Here is a 22,364-nt window from a genome sequence, read left to right on the forward strand (position 1 = left end):
TTCTGTAGGATCGGTGGATTTCCACCACGGACTCAATTCGGAAATTCTGTAGGAATGCATTAAACGTAAGGCACTTTCCTTCCTAACACAATTAATATGCATGCGTGACCGTAAAAACATTCAAAGAGAGAGTGAGAGAGCGCTCTACTTTTTTTTATTCTATTATTTCAGTCGCCATCTTTTCCTTTATATATATTTGAATATATTTGATAAGTTTCTCATTCTAACACCCTCATCAAACTTCCCTTTTCCTCTATGTAGTTTGTTGCTCTGCTTTTAGCTGTTTCCTTTTCTTCCTATAAACTTCTCTCTAATTCAATCTCTCAGTTAAAGGGTTTAAATTGCTGAGAATCTCACTTCAGTTAGATTTTCTTTCAATAAGTCTAAACTTGTGTAATTTCCGTTCAATCTTTGTCATTTTTCTTTTTCATGATATTATCATATGCCTTCTTATGCATTATCCTATAGTATTACAAGCGAAACGAATACTACGGGAAGAAATGCAAATTCTATCTTGATAATCATAGTTAAAAGTCTTGTACTCCTTTAATTGTTAGGCTAGTTTCATTTAATGACTGCATTTACTCCACATCTTCATTCATATTATTACACGTGAAAGGTTCGAGAATAATCATCTCCAATTATGTCAACACAATCATGATGATAAAGAAAGGAAAGCTAGATTGAATCACACCAATCAATTTTTCAATAAATAAGTGTGTACTGCGTTTACTTCACCGAATTGCACACTCTCGCATTGAGTACCACAACCCGTCTCTTGTATAAATCGTAAGTTCTTTCCATTCTCTTACTACTTTTCCATATCATTTTGGTAAACACTTATAATTTTGTTGCAATTTAATTTAGGTGAAAATTATTTTCTCATTATTTATTTTTATAAGTAATTCTAAATTTATAAACTAATTATACAAAGTGTTTTCTGCTATATTTTATATTTTACTTAGGCCAAAAGACTTATTCTCTCATTTTCCAATTTTCAAAAACCCAAATACCCACTTATAAGTAAATTTCTGTTAAAAATTTTTGTTAGGGTTAGGGGTAAAACATCATTTAATAAAAAATTTAGATTTTATTACATTTTTCTCCCTAGGTTTGAAAACTCATAATTTTCTTTAACCTAAAATTTGAAAAGTGACAAATAACTTCTGGGGTTTTTCCCTCTCCTCTTCAACGTCGATTGGTAGTCTCCGACCGTCGGCCGTCCTCCCTCACACCTTATCTTTGCCTTCAGTCTTTTTCTTTTGCCTCTCCACCAGTATTTGACTGAGAGGAAGACGTTATCTTTGTTTGAGAGACAAAGACAATGCGTAATTTTCCCAGACGAAGATGATTAGTTGGAGAGGCAAGGGGGGGAGACCGAAGGGAGAGATAAGGTGGGAGGGAGGACGATCGATGATCAGAGACTACTAATCGATGCTAGAGAGGAGAGGGACAAACCCTAGGGGGGTATTTGTCACTTGTCAAACTTTAGGTTGGGGGAAAATTGTGATATTTTTAAACCTGTGGAGGAAAATATAATAAAACATAAAATTTTATTAAATGATAGTTTTATCCCTAACTATAATTAAGATTTTTAACAGAAAATTGTTTATATGTGAGTGTTTGGGTTTTTGAAAGTTGAAGAGTGAAAATTTAAAATTTCAATATACCTTGGTGGGAATAAGTCTTTTGGTCTTTTACTTATCGCTAGCATGATAATCCCATCTCTTATAAGTGTTGTCTGCGAGTAAGATTGATGAAAATGAAAAAATGTCATGATACAATTTTTTAAAGAAGTCTATGCTATACATGCATAATATATGTATAACATAAAAATGAAAGAAACGATGGTGCAGGAACAAAACTTAATTAAGGAGAGTGGAATATTAATATGTGGAGACTGAAGATTGCAAAGGGTGGAGATAGCCCGTATATGTTTAGCACGAATAATTATGTGGGTAGACAAATATGGGAATTCGATCCTGATGCAGGCACACCCGAGGAGCTAGCCGCGGTTGAGGAAGCTCGCCAAAATTTCCACAAAAATCGACATAAGGTTAAGCCAGCCAGTGACGTGCTTTGGCGATTACAGGTATAATTCCATTTCATTGATCATAATTCTAATTTCAAAGTAGCATACATATTAATTATCAGTTGGAAAAAAACACACCCTAGATTTGTTTAATTATTATCATTATCATTATTTTCCTTGCAAACATATTAATGCGCGTTTCGTTGTGCTTACTTTCTCTGGACAAACGCAGTTCCTGAGGGAGAAAAACTTCAAACAAACAATACCACAGGTGAAGGTTAAGGATGGTGAGGATATTACGCATGAAACTGCAACGATTGCTCTGCGAAGAGCTGCCCACCACTTTTCAGCTTTACAAGCCAGCGATGGCCATTGGCCTTCTGAAAATGCTGGCCCGTTATATTTTCTTCCTCCTTTTGTGAGTGCTCTTGTTATGCTGATTACTTTTATCTTCTAAAGTTTGCTCTTAACTACTCTTACAGAGAGATTCTTGCCTCTATTTTGAACTAGGGTAGATCAATTTGCAACTAAAACCTCCACTGATTTAATAGTTTCTAACTCCTATACATTACCAAAATTTGGGCCTTGTTTAGTGTTGGTGAGTCAAATAAAAAAAAAGGGGAGTCTTACATATATTAAAACTGAGTAAAATGAGTGATATATAATTGTACGGATTGAACCTTAACACAAACTAATTGGTTTTGTGTAATATAAGTTTCAATTTTTATACTTATAAATCCAATATATTTTCAACAATTACGGGTAAAAGTTTTTCCCCATCTCTTTTGCACGTTGCAGGTGATGTGTTTGTACATTACCGGATATCTGAATACTGTATTTACCTCTGAGCATCGCAAGGAAATACTTCGTTACTTGTACAATCACCAGGTTCGCAATGAAAATTAGAACATCTTTTAAGTCTCAACGTCAAATTAATTATACTGTTTGATAATGCAGCACGAGGATGGTGGATGGGGAGTACACATAGAGAGCCATAGTAGCATGTTTGGTACAGTTTTTAGTTATATTTGTATGCGTTTATTGGGATTAGGACCTGATGATGGTGAAAATAATGCTTGTGCGAGAGCAAGAAAATGGATCCTTGACCACGGTGGTGTAACATATGTACCCTCTTGGGGCAAAAATTGGCTTTCGGTATGACATATATTTTAAATGAGTAACATTAATTTTGTGTATAAACAATAAGCATAAATAATGGTATATCACTATGTGATTGAGAATTATTTTATTTTTAATTCAAAATCACCAATTCACATAGTAATATATTATCGCTTATGTATAAATTTGTGATCATTGTTTATACACATAGTTTTATTAATGTTAATTTAAGGATGAATATTTTACCATTTTTTTATGCTACAGATTCTTGGTGTGTTTGACTGGTCTGGCACCAACCCAATGCCTCCAGAGTTTTGGATCCTTCCTTCTTTTTTCCCAATACATCCAAGTAATTTGTGCATCTTAAGAAACTATGAATTTATGTATATGATAAATGTCAAATGCAATAGTATTATGAAATAAGATTGTCACAATTGTTTGAAGCCTTTTGTTATTGGTAGAGGATTTTCCTTTTCCACTATATAACTTCAATATTGCTATTTTGTTGGTGCTTGCTCTATAGTTATTAAATTTGCATTTTCCTATTTAATGCAGCAAAAATGTGGTGCTTTTGTCGATTGGTTTACATGCCCTTGTCCTATTTATATGGTAAGAGATTTGTTGGTCCAATCACCCCACTAATTCAACAATTAAGAGAAGAACTTCATACTAAGCCTTACAATGAAATCAATTGGAGGAAAGTACGTCATCTATGTGCAAAGGTTATTTTCCCTTGTTCCTTAGACTATAATGGCAAATATAATTTTCCTATATGTTCTCTACATGTTTTGTCAAATGCAAATCTTATATGAATTACATAAGATAATAATTTTTTAACAATAAAACTATGCGCTCTTAAATTTGAGTATACAATTGAATTTTCAAATAGTATGTTATTATATGATTAAGTGATTTTAAATTAAAATAAATAACATGCAATCATTTAATGAACTATCTACTTAGTACTCAAAGCTTGGTGAATATAGAAATGTTCTTTTTTTTATACATGCCAAATCTTAGAAGCATTTCATATATCATTTTTGTCATAATTTTTTTTATTATTTTATTTTGAACTGCATCCTTGTAGCATTTAATCGTGGATTTGTCAGAGACTGAAATACATCAAAAGCTTGCATGTTTTATGTTGTTACAGGAGGATTTATATTATCCCCATCCATTGGTACAAGATGTACTTTGGGATAGTCTTTACATAGCAACTGAGCCTCTCCTAACCCGTTGGCCTTTGAACAAGTTGATTAGAGAAAGGGCTCTTAAAGAAACAATAAAGTTTATTCACTGTGAAGATGAGAATAGTCGATACATTACCATCGGATGTGTCGAAAAGGTAAAACTATTCAAATCTATGTACGAATTCATGATCCAGTTGATACTCATACTTAAGCCACTTGAATTGGATAGCCATTGTGTATGCTCGCTTGTTGGGTTGAAGACCCTAATGGAGACGCCTTTAAAAAGCATCTCGCCAGAATTGCTGATTACATTTGGCTCGGGGAAGATGGAATGAAGGTTCAGGTTAGTACTAATTCACTGCATCATTAATAGATTTAATGAATTTAAAATCGATGGATTGTGCTTCAATTGATTTAACACTTGCGATCATTGTGTAGACTTTTGGCAGTCAAGTGTGGGACACTGCATTAGGCCTTCAAGCTCTGATTGCAAGCAACCTGACTGATGAAATTGGACCTACAGTCTCTAAAGGGCATTACTTTTTAAAGCAATCTCAGGTTTCATATATAAAATCTTTTAAGCATTGCTTCAATTATTTCTTTTTCCTCTTGATTTATTGCTTTGGACTTCACTGAATCATGCCAATGAATTGTAATTTTGAAGATCAAGGATAATCCTTTGGGTGACTTCAAAAGCATGTTCCGTCACTTTTCCAAAGGAGCATGGCCTTTCTCTGATCAAGATCATGGATGGCAAGTTTCTGATTGCACTGCAGAGAGCTTGAAGGTAATCAATCGATTTTACCCATAATCATATATAATAATTTTCTCACAACTTTATTTTTGAGTTTCCATAGTGTTGCCTACTTCTTTCAATTTTACCTGCCGAAATCGTCGGAGAGAAAATGAAACCTGAGAGACTATATGAAGCTGTCAACTTTATACTTTCTCTTCAGGTAAATGTTCGATAGTTCTCCGAATTTTTTATTAATTTTTCTCATGTGATTCATTTTATTCATTATTTATAGAGTGAAGACGGAGGATTAGCAGTTTGGGAGCCAGCAGGTGCTTCCTTAGTATTGGAGGTATCTACATAAAAAATATGAATTGACTGTATTTTTGTTGTTATGATATCGGGATCCTTTCGATATTTCTTTCTTTCTTTGGTTTTGTTTATTCCTCTTCAGTGGCTCAATCCTGTAGAGTTTCTTGAGGACCTTGTTGTTGAGCATACGTAAGATTAAAATCATTTCCCCTTTTGCAAACTACAAATTATTCATGTTAGTGTGAATTCTTGCGTTAATGCTAATTAAATAAGTAATTCAGGTATGTTGAATGCACAGCATCAGCAATCCAAGCATTTGTTTTGTTTAAGAAATTGTACCCACATCACAGAAAGATAGAGATTGAAAATTTCATCAAAAAGGCTGTACGATACATCGAAAAGGAGCAAACTACTGATGGTTCATGGTACATGTTCCTTGTTGTGGATGGTAAACAATTTTTGCATCTTCTCATAATAAAGTGCACAAATGGACAAACATGTTTATAGGTATGGAAACTGGGGAATCTGCTTCATATATGGTACTACTTTTGCCATTGGAGGTTTGGTTGCTGCTGGAAAGACTTACAACAACTCTTTGTCTATTCGAAAAGCAGTTGATTTTCTGCTAAATTCACAATGTGAAGATGGTGGTTGGGGAGAGACTTGTATCTCCTGCTCAAAGAAGGTAATTTCTTTTGTATATATAAACACGCATTCAGTATGAGTTTCTTCACTATAGATTAGAAAAAAAGTAATGGTATGTGTGCAACCAAATTATACTTAAAATTAAAAGAAAAGAAAACAATCACATAACTCAATTACAAACTGTTATCTTAGATTAGTTTATATAATCTGTTTGTACGCATAGTTTTATTTATTAAAAAATCTTTAATAAAACTTATCAAAATAGGTTAAGACCATACTCTTATATAGTATTATATTATATTGTCCATTTGGAACTCATTTTTTCCATTAAATCAGCTCTATATCATGCCTCAGAAGAGTTGAGTTCATCCTAATTGCTTGGTGATACAGATATATACGCCACTTGAAGGAAAAAGATCGAATTTTGTACAAACTGCATGGGCTGTGATTGGTTTAATTCATTCAGGCCAGGTCAGCTCATAACTGAAATGTATATCTTATGTTGCTAATTGACTCTCTTTACAATTCGGCATTGAATTAATTTTAGTATTCATTTCATAAGATAGGCTGAGAGAAACTCAGCACCAATTCATCGCGCTGCAAAGTTGTTGATAAACTCTCAGCTGGAAAATGGAGATTTCCCCCAACAGGTAACGATATATCTTACTCTAAGCTGAATTTCCCTGAAAATATACTGATAATATAAGATGTGAAATTGGTAACATAGGCATAAGATTTATAGTAAACTGATGTCCATTATTTTTTTAAAATTTTTAATGGTATAGGAAATTATGGGAGTTTTCATGAGGAACTGCATGTTGCACTATGCAGAATACAGGAATATATTCCCAATGTGGGCTTTAGCAGAATACAGGAATAAAGTTTTAATGCCCAACAATTAACACTTAAATTAGTCAAGCAGAAGCAGTGGATTAAAATTTTAGCGAGTGAAGAACCGATTAAATAAGAGTTGTTTATAGATGTGTAAATCGCATCAACATATCTGTAAAATTTTGTGTAATAAAGCACTATAAGGTTTGACTATTATGGATTTCAAGTTTATGTAAATCGCTTCATAGTTTATGGATTTCAAGGAAATAAAAGTTTCGAAGTTTTGACTCCGGTTCATGTTTGCTCATATTGCCAATAGAGATAGATGGTTGATCAATGAGTTATAAGTTGCTGATGGAGCCAATGCCAGTACGAGGAAAAGAACAAACATTTAAATAAATTATAAAAACATTTTCCACAATACAGAAAAGAAAAAATGATCAAAGATGGGTGTTTTTAATACTGATTTATGCCATTTGCATTGTTGTGATTCTCTCAAAAAAGATGAATGCAACTAACACTCAAATTTTTTTTAAACATATGTTTATGATAAGTTAACAATATGCTTTCAGAATAATTGTTATTCATACAACTGCATGTAAATTCATACAATAAAAATTGATTCAACGCATTCCATTAATGATTAAAAAATTATCATATTTTATATCCCATTGTATCAAAAGAAAAACCTAAATAAAACCATAAACTTGTTTAATTTAGCCAGCTTTCATATGCTAAATTATTTCTCAAAAGCAAACTAGATACAAATGCTATTATAAAAAAAAAAATAGTTATATTAACTTAATTATAAGATTCTTGCATTATCAGAAGACTTTGACCATAAATTATAGTGATTTTTCATATTAACCTAATTATAAGGATTCTTGCATTATTGTAGGACTTTGACCCTCAAATTTAATGATTCTCTTAATCATAGTGATCGTACAAATTTTATATTTTTTCATTTTATAATCTTGTTTGTATTGTATAAATAGACAATTCAATATACAATTAGACACAGAGTTAAATATACTATTTTTAGTTCATAAAATAATATCATAACTCATATGAGCTTTGATACCTCTATCTTTTTGTTTATAACAATAACTTTATTTCCCTAAAACTACACAGATACATGTTTCTATTTCTTTTATGATTTGATTTTTTTGGCTAACATGTGCTTTTATAAATTCTGCCATAACATGGTGCAAATTGATACTTCCAAGCCAATTACCACACCATTGATTGGATTTAACTACAACCTATAAGTTCAACGGATGAAAACTCTTTTAATCAGATAAAAACTTTGGCGTGTTATTATTGGAGGTATTATTAAACTTGTGCAAGAGAAAGATTAAACTTGCACTTAGTTTGTAATGGACTTAAAGATTAGGATGACAAAAATCACATGGTTTTATAACACCTCTATTACCCCTATTCATATTCAATTTGCTGAATTTGACACAACCAAGGAGATTTGAGACTTTTTAGCTAATATGTTTAAAGCTACTAGACTTCATAACTATTATCAGTTGTGATCCACTCTACATAATCTCAAGTAGAAACTAGGGTAGTCAATTAATGAATTTCTTGCCTAAGTATAACCTATTTGAAATCAACTAACTCAAGCTAATATCAATGAATATCATCTTTATCTCATTCATGTTCTCATGACTATGAGTTCAAAATATAAGATAGTCAACGGTTCTCTATTGCATGGACATCCTCTTCTAACTCTTGATACTATTATTCAAGAAATAATTTTTGAAGACACACATCTTGGCTAAGACAAATTTTTATAAATTGAAGTTGTCCATAAAACTACACATAAGTTTTCCACCCATAAATCAAAGGCAAAACATTGCAAGAATTATTGCCAACTTTGTCTTTTTTTTTTTTATTGTCCTACTATTGAATGCATATATTGTCATGAGATTAGACATGTTCTTGAAAACTGTCCCATTCAACCCCCAAAATCGAAAGGGTAGTCTTCTTAACTAAAGAGTTCCTCTAAGTTTGAACCTTTTAATGTTGTTGTCACCTTTGAGAAATTTATTGTTATCATGATGAATGATCTTGAGTATCTTATCAAATAGGTTATTTCTTTGAATTCTCCTTTTCCTGTTGCCTTTTCTATTACTCTGGCAACATTGCAAAGCTACATGCCTTGTTTTACCACAAAGTTGACAAATAACTCTTTGCTTATTTGAGAACTTTCCTTTACCTCTACCTTGTAGATTAGGATGAAATTCATTTGAATATGGTCTAAACTATTTTTGCCCAATATTTTCATGCCTTGTTAATTATCCTAGATCTGTATCTGCATAAAATACACTATTGTTCTCTTACAAAGTTTTAGACCTAACATTCAAATGCTCAAATCCATTGAACAATACTGCCATCGAACTCAAAAAGAAAAGTTAAGGTTCTACTAAGCCTCTGTTCATACTTTTGAAAGATAACTTTTACTACTGCTAAAATGAGCTTTTCAATCCATTTTGGCTATTACATGCACTATCATTTGCTCAAATTCTGACCTGGTCCATCTAAGATGAAATTAATTAGCTCCTTTTCAATTAAAGACTAACCACAGGATGCTAACGTGTATTAAAGATATCCTTTATCCTACGCACATAGTCTTGCATACTTAAAACTACCCTTAGTGTTTGTAATGTAATAGTAAATGTGCATGACTTCAACCTTAGATTCTCTTATGAAATAAGTCTCCAATATAGTCCATGTTTCGCTAGTTGTGCTATAATTTGAGACAAGAATAAACAAAGTCTTAGAGATAGATGAAATTAACCATCTCATAAGCAATTTATCATATCTTTTTCACACAATTTAATGACTATACCATAATTTAACATCACTAAAACCATTATTAGATTTTACATGCAGAAAAGGCATTGCACAAGGTACTAAACTTGTTAAGGGCTCCTCTAAATCATGTGCTTCTACCACAAATAAGGCATAAGCTCGCCAATAACGATTGTTGTCATTAGTAAGCTTAGAGGTGATGATTTGAAGAGTTAAGACTATAAAAGTACTTGTTTAACTCATTTGTTCACCAAATCCTGTCATCTTACATCTCTTAAGAGTTATTGAAGCCCCTGAAAATGAAGTATCAAACAAACCAACCATTAGACATTTGTCAAATATCTCTAATATCATGAAAACATAGCTACCAAGAACCAAAAGAGCAAAGAAAAATACTAAAATTCCTTTATTATTTTAATTGAATCGACAATTTTGTAATATATAAGATATTTGTACACTAAGAAGTGTCAGGTAACATAATCTGTTAAAAGTCATTACAACTTTTTATCTAATCATACAATAGAATGGAAAATTATACTTATCTTCATCATCCACTGAACAATGAATGTCTGAATCTGTTGTTGTGGTAAAGAGAAGGCAGAGCAATTGAAAATGCAAAATAACATCCTTTTTCGAATTCCCTCGATTTGAAGAAGCTAGATATTTTGACTTTAATTCTTTTTAAAGTGAAACAGTGCCATATGTATTATATCAAAATGTAGTGTTTGCATTTTTCCATTTAACAGATTGAAGCAAATAAAATATTGAAATTTGTGTTTTCGATAAGTTGAATTAGTCTAACATATATTCATTTTCTAGTCAAGATGTACTCATATAAATTTTGTCAAGACCATATATATTTACTGTTGGCTTCATTATATTTGACTAAAATGATTACAACCCAAATCTAATGACATATGTACATCTATAATCTTGATATATTTATATTAGGATCTATAAATTAAACAATTGTTCTATATATATAAAAGACGGAGATGGACACTTTCTATTTAGTTAAAAAAGTAAAAGTGATAATCACAAATACATCATTTATCATATATATGTAAATTTCCTCCTTATATAATTCCTTAAACTTCATGGGAAATCTTAGATAAAATTTTACTGAGTTTAGGAATTAATTTGTCACCAACTCATACATTTGAGATTCTAAAGAAGAAAGAAACAAGAAAAGACGACCCGATAATTTACTCTAGAATTTATTTTCCCCTCAGAAAGTGACCAGAAGTGGCTAACTCAAGTAAAATTTACAGTTTAACTACTACCTAAAAATCTGAAAGGTATATATGCGTACCCAAAATTAATGAAATCTTAATAATTAATTAGTCTTTTATTCATGAAGCATTAGTTTAATCCTATTAATAGAATGTCACCAGCAATATTCCAAGGCCTTCCTTAGATTTCTCCTGCATACAGCTTTAAAAAAAAAAAACTCTTATTCTCTCTGGCTGACACACAAAAAAAATAAATATAGTAAGTCAAACGCAAACTTTTGTCCTTATTAAATCGAGACACGAACCACATATAGACAATTACTAAGTTCGAATTCATTAGATTCCACATTATAAATACCGATAAAAATAATACAAATTCTTTACCAAACACAATATGTCGACATAGACTATTTCCCTGCTAGATGGATTAAAGTTAGGTTATATTCTAATCAAGTTTATTCAAGCTTAAATTAGATTTAAACGAATTTAAAATGAGTTCAGTTTAAGTTAGTTTAAATTCGAGTATAAAAGTTTAATATTTTCAAATTTGAGTTTTAGAGTATTCAACTTATAAGTTTAAAATTTTGATACAAAACGATATCATTTTAATCAATATATATTAAAAATACATCGTTTTAATAACATGTTAAGCTAAAAACTCCATTTGAATTCGAGCTAAAATCAAACTCAATTTTAAGCTCAAATAAATTCATGTTAAATTCAGTTCGAATCTAACTCTAGATTAAAGTGGGATTATCCAAATTATTTCTTATTTTAAAAAATTGTTATAGCTTAAACCTTTATACATATTACTAGAAATCTAACTTCCAAAAATGAGTTATTTAATATAATTTCCTTTAAAGTATTTTATAAATTTTCTCTAAATTAGTCACTAAAATTTAGTTTTAAGAAGGCATCTGGAATTCATGAGAATTTTGCATGTTCAGCATCTGATTGTAACCCAATTACAAGGTACTTTGAAGTTAGGTTAAGTGTTAAATGAATTAAGAAAAAGTTAGAATTAAGAAAAGTAAAACCTAATTAATTATTTTAATCGAGATATTTATACTTTTTATAACTTTAATCGTTATTATTTTATTAATAATACAATTATATAAGATGTTTTATATAATAAATTATAGTGTGTGTAAAAAATAAATAATAAAACTATATATACCTATTTTTTGTACACAATTTATATACATAGATGAGGTGTTATCATGTTATTAGATGTTTCTTTATCATATGATGACATGTTTTAAAATCATCTAATTATATGATGACACATCATTGTGTATATGAATTGTGTACAAAAAATGGGTACACATAGCATTGCTCAAAAATAAAATACTAAAAATTATATGGGCTATGTTGTCAATATTATAGTAGTCTATGATGAAATGATATTTTATAATAAAAGGTATAAATCACAAACAAATCAAACAATTTCATCAAATCTTTTAAATTAATACCCTAATGCTAAACACGTAAATTTCACATCAAATCGAGTAAATTTTGAAACTGAAATGCATAAAGAGATAATAAAGATTGTTTTGGTAATCATTTTGTCTATTTTCGTCATCGAAAATGTCGCGAAAATCATTTGAGAAAATCGATTACATTGACTGCACGAAACGTGTGTTTGGAAATTATGTTTTTGTGTATTAGGAGGCTAAACACGCCGTTTTTTTTATTTTTGATATGAGGAGTATTTTCATCTCTTCAGAAATTTAGGGTATTTTTGTTTAAAATTCAAATATAGGGATAATTTTTGTTGCCCCCTTAACTTTGTGAGAGTTCGTAATTTCCCTTAAAAAATATTGTGATTGAGTGATTAGGTACGGAATTGAAGTTATTGAGTACGCATTTAAAAATAAAGGATAGAAATTGATAGGGACAACTTACAGTTTCATTTGCTGTCAGCTTATGTTTTAGGTCACAGCCAGAGAGCAATGGACAATCACACATGGGCCCTTCAACTGAATTCTCTTGGTCCCTTGGCTGTATTAGCTTCTTCTCACATGTAAAAAATTTCTTAGCCCTGGCCTCGGTTAATATTATCAGATTATGATTATAGCGGTGTGGACATATAGCGAATTGAGTTCGATTGCCTTTTATCTTGAATAAAAATTAGAATATTTTTTATTTTGATTTAAATTTATTAAATTAAAATTAAGTATAATTTGAGTTTAATTCAAATTTATGATTCAATATATAACTTAAATTTATAATTTGAATTCGTAATTTATTAAAAAATAATATTATTTTATTTAATAATAAATAAAGTGATGTTGTTTTAATAATTATTTAATATAATTCAAACCAAGTAACAAACTAAATTCAAAATGAATTGAGTTATTTATCTAACATATTAGTTAGAATAAGTTAAAATATTTTTAATTTGAGTTTGATTTGATTTTAAAAATAAGATAAACTTGACCCAAATTTAACTCAAATTTAATGTAACAAATTTAATTTGAACTAAATTAAATTGAACTAATTTTCAAATCTAAATTAATTCAGTTCAAATGAAACCCTAATTATTGTCTTATATATAGTGGTTCTTCAATATGAACTACAAGAATCACTTAAGGTTAAAAGCTTTTTTTGTTTATTTATTTGTTTATACGGAGCTACTAGTACCTTCCCCTATATATTTTTTTATAATTTTCTAGTTTTCTCACAAGCTCCATGAACTACTTTTCGCCATTGCCATAAGCCCGTCCTCAAAGGACAAAGAAGAATCGACACCATTTTTTTTTTCCTGCTCTTATCTCTCCTTTGAAGTTCTAAATAAACAGGAAAATTTGCTCCCATATAAACTGTACAAATTCTTATATATCACTCTTAAAATTATTAAAATATTTTATTTAAAATGTTTAGATGAGTCACTTTTATTAGCTCATTGGACTAGCCAATATATATTGTAAAACCATCTAATAAAATAAAAATATTAAAAAAATCTTTTAGGATAATAAATTTTACTTTTAATAACAAAAATTTTCATCTAAATTAGATTATTTCTTCAGAATTAAATCAATTACTCTAAATGTAACTAAGATAGTAACACTGATTAGGGATAACGTATAATTATTAATGGCTATCAATAATAGGATAATAAAAACAAATTTACAAATATATGATGATGTATACCGATAAATTCTTGAAGGGTCTTATATTAACTTAGGTTTAAGGGCGGTGATTTTATTCCATTTTAATATTTCTCTTTATTTATTCTTTATTTTACGACCAAGTTCTTTGTACCAAACAAGATATTTAACAGTTTGAACGTACAACTTTAATGGTTTTGTAATAACTTCGCAACTCATAACTCAAATTTTTGAATCAATGTTTTTTAAGACAAAAAAATTTAGAAGAGAAAATAGTCTAGTGAATACAAGAATTTTGGGAATTGAATAGCATGATGACTAATTAAATTTTGAATAATATTATTTATTATTATTTTTAAGTGAGGAAAAAAAGTTAACAATTGTATAATTTATTTTTATATAAAGAATAATTTTGCACATTCAATTAAATAAATATATAAATATGCAATTTAAATGTATATTAATTTATGGGGATGCTTTTGTCAAGAGCAAATCAATCATTTAGTTTGAAAAAAAAAAGAAACTAAAAAAATGAATGATGTGTTAGTATTTCACTTTTTTTTTTAACTTAATCATGAAAATTTATCATTTTATTCAACCTTGAATAGAAAATAATTATTTGTCCTTAAATAAAATGTTTCATTCAAGTTTTTCAAAAAGCACATTGATTCATAATTTCGTTACTGATTTTCCACTAACCTAAGTTTTTTATATAAATTTAACGTTTAAAACTCCTCTACTTCCCAAAGTTTTTCTATAAATTAAACGTTTAAAACTCGTCCGCTAAATTTTCTTCATCGATTTAAAACATGCGCTCTAAAGCCTTTTTTTTTTTTTCCAGATTCCTATGTTTATTTGTTGTTTTAAATGACTTAAATTGCTTCACTTTTGTCCAAGGAATTTAATTTCCTGATGAATAAATGAATAATTATTAGTACAAATTCAGAAAAGAGAAAAGGGTCTCGAAGATGTTCCAACCTACCTCTCCAGACACCGCTTCGATTTAGATATAGATTTGGATTCAGATTTGTCTCATGTCTTTGTCGGATCATCTGTGACATCTGTCGTGTTCTTAACCACCCACGTGTTTATTAAAAGATATATCTTTGTCAAATGATTAATTAAATATTTGTTTTTCAATCAAAATATTCGCTCTTTAACCATCTACGTGATCCCCCATTGAGCAAGATTTAAAAAGTAATATTCTCTTTTTAGGATTTAGTTTTCAATTTTCGGTGTTAAATTCAGTGTCAGAGACTGAAAACTAAACCCTAAGAAGAGGAATGTCATTTTTTAAAATTTGACCTAAGAAAAAATAATTAATTTTTAAGATTTTGAAGGAGAAAATAGATTAAATTTTAATTTATTTTTAATATTATAAATAAAAAAGATTTTATTTTTAAAATTTTTAATTTTAATTATTTATGGATGAATAAACATGATTTTTAAAATTAATGATAGAAAACTTGAGATAACAACCCACGTTAACTGGGAAATAATCCTTTGGTAAACATTTATAATTTTGTTGCAATTTAATTTAGGTGAAAATTATTTTCTCATTATTTATTTTTATAAGTAATGCTAAATTTATAAACTAAGTATACAAAGTGTTTTCTGCTATATTCTATATTTTACTTAGGCCAAAAGACTTATTCTCTCATTTTCCAATTTTCAAAAACTCAAATACCCACTTATAAGTAAATTTCTGTTAAAAATCTCTGTTAGGGTTAGGGGTAAAACATCATTTAATAAAAAATTTATATTTTATTACATTTTTCTCCCTAGGTTTGAAAACTCATAATTTTCTTTAACCTAAAATTTGAAAAGTTACAAATAACCTCTAGAGTTTTTTCCTCTCCTCTTCAACGTCGATTGGTAGTCTCCAACCGTCGGCCGTCCTCCCTCACACCTTATCTTTGCCTTCAGTCTTTTTCTTTTGCCTCTCCAACAGTATTCGACTGAGAGGAAGACGTTATCTTTGTTTGAGAGACAAAGACGATGCGTAATTTTCCCAGACGAAGATGATTAGTTGGAGAGGCAAGGGGGGAGACCGAAGGGAGAGATAAGGTGGGAGGGAGGACGATCGATGATCGGAGACTACTGATCGATGCTAGAGAGGAGAGGGACAAACCCTAGGGGGGTATTTGTCACTTGTCAAACTTTAGGTTGGGGGAAAATTGTGATATTTTTAAACCTGTGGAGGAAAATTTAATAAAACCTAAAATTTTATTAAATGATAGTTTTATCCCTAACTATAATTAAGATTTTTAACAAAAAGTTGTTTATATGTGAGTGTTTGGGTTTTTGAAAGTTGAAGAGTGAGAATTTAAGATTTCAATATACTTTGGTGGGAATAAGTCTTTTGGTCTTTTACTTATCGCTAACATGATAATCCCATCTCTTATAAGTGTTGTCTGCGAGTAAGATTGATGAAAATGAAAAAATGTCATGATACATTTTTTTAAAGAAGTCTATGCTATACATGCATAATATATGTATAACATAAAAATGAAAGAAACGATGGTGCAGGCACAAAACTTAATTGGAGACAGAAGATTGCAAAGGGTGGAGATAGCCCGTATATGTTTAGCACGAATAATTATGTGGGTAGACAAATATAGGAATTCGATCCTGATGCAGGCACACCCGAGGAGCTAGCCGCGGTTGAGGAAGCTCGCCAAAATTTCCACAAAAATCGACATAAGGTTAAGCCAGCCAGTGACGTGCTTTGGCGATTACAGGTATAATTCCATTTCATTGATCATAATTCTAATTTCAAAGTAGCATACATATTAATTATCAGTTGGAAAAAAACACACCCTAGATTTGTTTAATTATTATCATTATCATTATTTTCCTTGCAAACATATTAATGCGCGTTTCGTTGTGCTTACTTTCTCTGGACAAACGCAGTTCCTGAGGGAGAAAAACTTCAAACAAACAATACCACAGGTGAAGGTTAAGGATGGTGGGGATATTACGCATGAAACTGCAACGATTGCTCTGCGAAGAGCTGCCCACCACTTTTCAGCTTTACAAGCCAGCGATGGCCATTGGCCTTCTGAAAATGCTGGCCCGTTATATTTTCTTCCTCCTTTTGTGAGTGCTCTTGTTATGCTGATTACTTTTATCTTCTAAAGTTTGCTCTTAACTACTCTTACAGAGAGATTCTTGCCTCTATTTTGAACTAGGGTAGATCAATTTGCAACTAAAACCTCCACTGATTTAATAGTTTCTAACTCCTATACATTACCAAAATTTGGGCCTTGTTTAGTGGTGGTGAGTCAAATAAAAAAAAAAAGGGAGTCTTACATATATTAAAACTGAGTAAAATGAGTGATATATAATTGTACGGATTGAACCTTAACACAAACTAATTGATTTTGTGTAATATAAGTTTAAATTTTTATACTTATAAATCCAATATATTTTCAACATTTACTAGTAAAAGCTTTTCGCCATCTCTTAAGCACATTGCAGGTGATGTGCTTGTACGTTACTAGGCATCTGAATACTGTATTTACCTCTGAGCATTGCAAGGAAATACTTCGTTACTTGTACAATCACCAGGTTCGCAATGAAAATTAGAACATCTCTTAAGTCTCAACGTCAAATTAATTGTACTTTCTGATAATGCAGCATGAGGATGTTGGATGGGGAATACACATAGAGAGCCATAGTAGCATGTTTGGTACAGTTTTTAGTTATATTTGTATGCGTTTACTGGGATTAGGACCTGATGATGGTGAAAATAATGCTTGTGCGAGAGCAAGAAAATGGATCCTTGACCACGGTGGTGTAACATATGTACCCTCTTGGGGCAAAAATTGGCTTTCGGTATGACATATATTCTAAATGAGTAACATTAGTTTTGTGTATAAACAATAAACAAAAATGATGGTATATTACCATGTGGTTAAGTATTATTTTATTTTTAATTCAAAATCATCAATCACATAGTGATATATTATCGCTTGTGTATAAATTCGTGATCATTGTTTATACACATAGTTTTATTAATCTTAATTTGAGGATCAATATTTTATCATTTTTTGTATGCCATAGATTCTTGGTGTGTTTGACTGGTCTGGCACCAACCCAATGCCTCCAGAGTTTTGGATCTTTCCTTCTTTTTTCCCAATACATCCAGGTAATTTGTGCATCTTAAGAAACTAGGCCTGGATTCGAGCCGAGCTCGTTCGAGCTCAAGCTCGGCTCGAACGAGCTCGAAATGAGTTGGCCCTAAGCCAGCTCGAGCCAATGTTTTCGAGCTCGAGTTTAATTGTTACAGTTTATAAATTAAAATTTTAGATACAAAACGACATCGTTTTGATTAATATGTATTAAAACGACGTCATTTTAATAACGAATACTCGAATTTGAAGCGAGCCGAGCCAAACTCGAGTAGAGTTTGAGCTCAAACATAACGAGCTTGACAAGCCCAAGCTCGAGCTCGAGCTATATTAGTTTTAAGTTGAGCCGAGCTCGAGCTCGGTTCGGCTCGAATCCAGCCTATAAGAAACTATGAATTTATGTATATGATAAATGTCAAATGCAATAGTATTATGAAATAAGATTGTCACAATTGTTTGAAGCCTTTGTTATTGGTAGAGGATTTTCCTTTTCCACTATATAACTTCAAATATTGCTATTTTCTAGGTGCTTGCTCTATAGTTATTAAGTTTGCATTTTCCCATTCAATGCAGCGAATATGTGGTGCTTTTGTCGATTGGTTTACATGCCCTTGTCCTATTTATATGGTAAGAAATTTGTTGGTCCAATCACACCACTAATTCAACAATTAAGAGAAGAACTTCAAACTCAGCCTTACAATGAAATCAATTGGAGGAAAGTGCGTCATCTATGTGTAAAGGTTATTTTCCCTTCCTCCTTACACTATAATGGCAAATATAATTTTTCTATATGTTCTCCACATGTTTTCTCAAATGCAAATCTTATATGAATTACATAAGACAACATTTTTTTAACAATAAAACTATGTGTTCTTAATTTTGAGTAGACAATTGGATTTCCAAATAGTATGTCATTATATGATTAAGTGATTTTGATTTAAAATAAGATAATATACAATCATTTAATGAACTATCTACTTAGTACTCAAAGCTTGGTGAATATAGAAATGTTCTTTTTTTTATACATGCCAAATTTTAGAAGCACTTCATATATCATTTGTTTTCCCCTATTATTTTTGTCATAATTTTTTTATTATTTTATTTTGAATTGCATCCTTTTAGCATTTAATCGTGGATTTGTCAGAGACTGAAATACATAAAAAACTTGCATGTTTTTTGTTGCTACAGGAGGATTTATATTATCCCCATCCATTGGTACAAGATGTACTTTGGGATAGTCTTTACATAGCAACTGAGCCTCTCCTAACCCGTTGGCCTTTGAACAAGTTGATTAGAGAAAGGGCTGTTAAAGAAACAATAAAGTTTATTCACTATGAAGATGAGAATAGTCGATACATTACCATCGGATGTGTCGAAAAGGTAAAACTATTCAAATATATGTATGAATTCATGATCCAGTTGATACTCATACTTAAGCCACTTGAATTGGATAGCCATTGTGTATGCTCGCTTGTTGGGTTGAAGACCCTAATGGAGACGCCTTTAAAAAGCATCTCGCCAGAATTGTTGATTACATTTGGCTCGGGGAAGATGGAATGAAGGTTCAGGTTAGTACTAATTCACTGCATCATTAATAGATTTAATGAATTTAGAATCGATGGATTGTGCTTCAATTGATTTAACACTTGCGATCATTGTGTAGACTCCTGGCAGTCAAGTGTGGGATACTGCATTAGGCCTTCAAGTCTGATTGCAAGCAACCTGACTGATGAAATTGGACCTACAGTCTCTAAAGGGCATTACTTTTTAAAGCAATCTCAGGTTTCATATATAAAATCTTTTAAGCATTGCTTCAATTATTTCTTTTTCCTCTTGATTTATTGCCTTGGAATTCACTGAATCATGCCAATGAATTGTAATTTTGAAGATCAAGGATAATCCTTTAGGTGACTTCAAAAGCATGTTCCGTCACTTTTCCAAAGGAGCATGGCCCTTCTCTGATCAAGATCATGGATGGCAAGTTTCTGATTGCACTGCAGAGAGCTTGAAGGTAATCAATCGATTTTACCCATAATCATATATAATAATTTTCTCACAACTTTATTTTTGAGTTTCCATAGTGTTGCCTACTTCTTTCAATTTTACCTGCCGAAATCGTCGGAGAGAAAATGAAACCTGAGAGACTATATGAAGCTGTCAACTTTATACTTTCTCTTCAGGTAAATGTTCGATAGTTCTCCGAATTTTTTATTAATTTTTCTCATGTGATTCATTTTATTCATTATTTATAGAGTGAAGACGGAGGATTAGCAGTTTGGGAGCCAGCAGGTGCTTCCTTAGTATTGGAGGTATCTACATAAAAAATATGAATTGACTGTATTTTTGTTGTTATGATATCTGGATCCTTTTGATATTTCTTTCTTTCTTTGGTTTTGTTTATTCCTCTTCAGTGGCTCAATCCTGTAGAGTTTCTTGAGGACCTTGTTGTTGAGCATACGTAAGATTAAAATCATTTCCCCTTTTGCAAACTACAAATTATTCGTGTTAGTGTGAATTCTTGCATTAATGCTAATTAAATAAGTAATTCAGGTATGTTGAATGCACAGCATCAGCAATCCAAGCATTTGTTTTGTTTAAGAAATTGTACCCACATCACAGAAAGAAAGAGATTGAAAATTTCATCAAAAAGGCTGTACGATACATCGAAAAGGAGCAAACTACTGATGGTTCATGGTACATGTTCCTTGTTGTGGATGGTAAACAATTTTTGCATCTGCTCATAATAAAGTGCACAAATGGACAAACATGTTTATAGGTATGGAAACTGGGGAATCTGCTCCATGTATGGTACTACTTTTGCCGTTGGAGGTTTGGTTGCTTCTGGGAAGACTTACAACAACTCTTTGTCTATTCGAAAAGCAGTTGATTTTCTGCTAAATTCACAATGTGAAGATGGCGGTTGGGGAGAGACATGTATCTCCTGCTCAAAGAAGGTAATTTCTTTTGTATATATAAACACGCATTAGTATTCAGTATGAGTTTCTTCACTATAGATTAGAAAAAAATTATAGAAAATGAAAACAATCACATAACTCAATCACAAACTGTTCTCTTAGATAAGTTTATATAATTTGTTTGTACGTATAATTTTATTTATTAAAAAATCTTTAATAAAACTAGTCAAAATAGGTTAAGACCACACTATTTTATAGTATTATATTATATTGTCCATTTGGAACTCACTTTTTCCAATAAATCAGCTCTATATCATGTCTCAGAAGAGTTGAGTTCTTCCTAATTGCTTGGTGATACAGATATATACGCCACTTGAAGGAAAAAGATCGAATTTGGTACAAACTGCATGGGCTGTGATTGGTTTAATTCATTCAGGCCAGGTCAGCTCATAACTGAAATGTATATCTTATGTTGCTAATTGACTCTCTTTACAATTCGGCATTGAATTAATTTTAGTGTTCATTTCATAAGATAGGCTGAGAGAAACTCAGCACCAATTCATCGCGCTGCAAAGTTGTTGATAAACTCTCAGCTGGAAAATGGAGATTTCCCCCAACAGGTAACGATATATCTTACTCTAAGCTGAATTTCCCTGAAAATATATTGATAATATAAGTTGTGAAATTGGTAACATAAGCATAAGATTTATAGTAAACTGATGTCCATTATTTTTTTAAAATTTTTAATGGTATAGGAAATTATGGGAGTTTTCATGAGGAACTGCATGTTGCACTAAGCAGAATACAGGAATATATTCCCAATGTGGGCTTTAGCAGAATACAGGAATAAAGTTTTAATGCCCAACAATTAACACTTAAATTAGTCAAGCAGATGCAGTGGATTAAAATTTTAGCGAGTGAAGAACCGATTAAATAAGAGTTGTTTATAGATGTGTAAATCGCATCAACATATCTGTAAAATTTTGTGTAATAAAGCACTATAAGGTTTGACTATTATGGATTTCAAGCTTATGTAAATCGCATCATAGTTTATGGATTTCAAGGAAATAAAAGTTTCGAAGTTTTGACTCCGGTTCATGTTTGCTCATATTGCCAATAGAGATAGATGGTTGATCAATGAGTTATAAGTTGCTGATGGAGCCAATGCCAGTACGAGGAAAAGAACAAACATTTAAATAAATTATAAAAACATTTTCCACAATACAAAAAAGAAAAAATGATCAAAGATGGGTGTTTTTTATACTGGTTTATGCCATTTGCATTGTTGTGAT

At 31.0% G+C, this 22,364-nt stretch overlaps 1 protein-coding gene and 1 pseudogene across 5 annotated transcripts; both read left to right on the forward strand.

The window, feature by feature from the left end:
* Nucleotides 1-213: 213 nt before the first annotated feature.
* On the forward strand, nt 214-7,153 carry LOC123217891 (beta-amyrin synthase-like). 5 transcript variants are annotated; one of them, XR_006502581.1, is made up of 19 exons: nt 214-789; nt 1,857-2,092; nt 2,265-2,450; nt 2,831-2,920; nt 2,990-3,187; nt 3,416-3,500; nt 3,707-3,873; nt 4,281-4,496; nt 4,571-4,684; nt 4,780-4,899; nt 5,006-5,128; nt 5,199-5,297; nt 5,370-5,426; nt 5,529-5,575; nt 5,668-5,811; nt 5,894-6,071; nt 6,422-6,502; nt 6,594-6,681; nt 6,817-6,832. XR_006502581.1 is itself a non-coding variant. In XM_044638966.1 (19 exons), the coding sequence occupies exons 2-19, from the start codon at nt 1,892-1,894 to the stop codon at nt 6,893-6,895; spliced, it is 2,223 nt and encodes a 740-aa protein (XP_044494901.1). In that variant the 5' UTR covers nt 215-789; nt 1,857-1,891; the 3' UTR covers nt 6,896-7,153. The 5 variants fall into 5 exon arrangements, 4 of the variants coding, with proteins under 4 accessions (XP_044494902.1, XP_044494901.1, XP_044494899.1 ...); XM_044638966.1 differs by lacking the exon at nt 6,817-6,832 and adding an exon at nt 6,863-7,153 and having other exon boundaries at nt 215-789; nt 6,598-6,681; XM_044638964.1 differs by having other exon boundaries at nt 217-789; nt 6,598-6,681; nt 6,817-7,153.
* Nucleotides 7,154-17,640: 10,487 nt separating this feature from the next.
* Nucleotides 17,641-22,099, forward strand: LOC123217893 (annotated as a pseudogene).
* Nucleotides 22,100-22,364: the final 265 nt, after the last annotated feature.

Source organism: Mangifera indica, chromosome 6 (assembly GCF_011075055.1).
Source record: "Mangifera indica cultivar Alphonso chromosome 6, CATAS_Mindica_2.1, whole genome shotgun sequence".
NCBI lineage: Eukaryota > Viridiplantae > Streptophyta > Magnoliopsida > Sapindales > Anacardiaceae > Mangifera > Mangifera indica.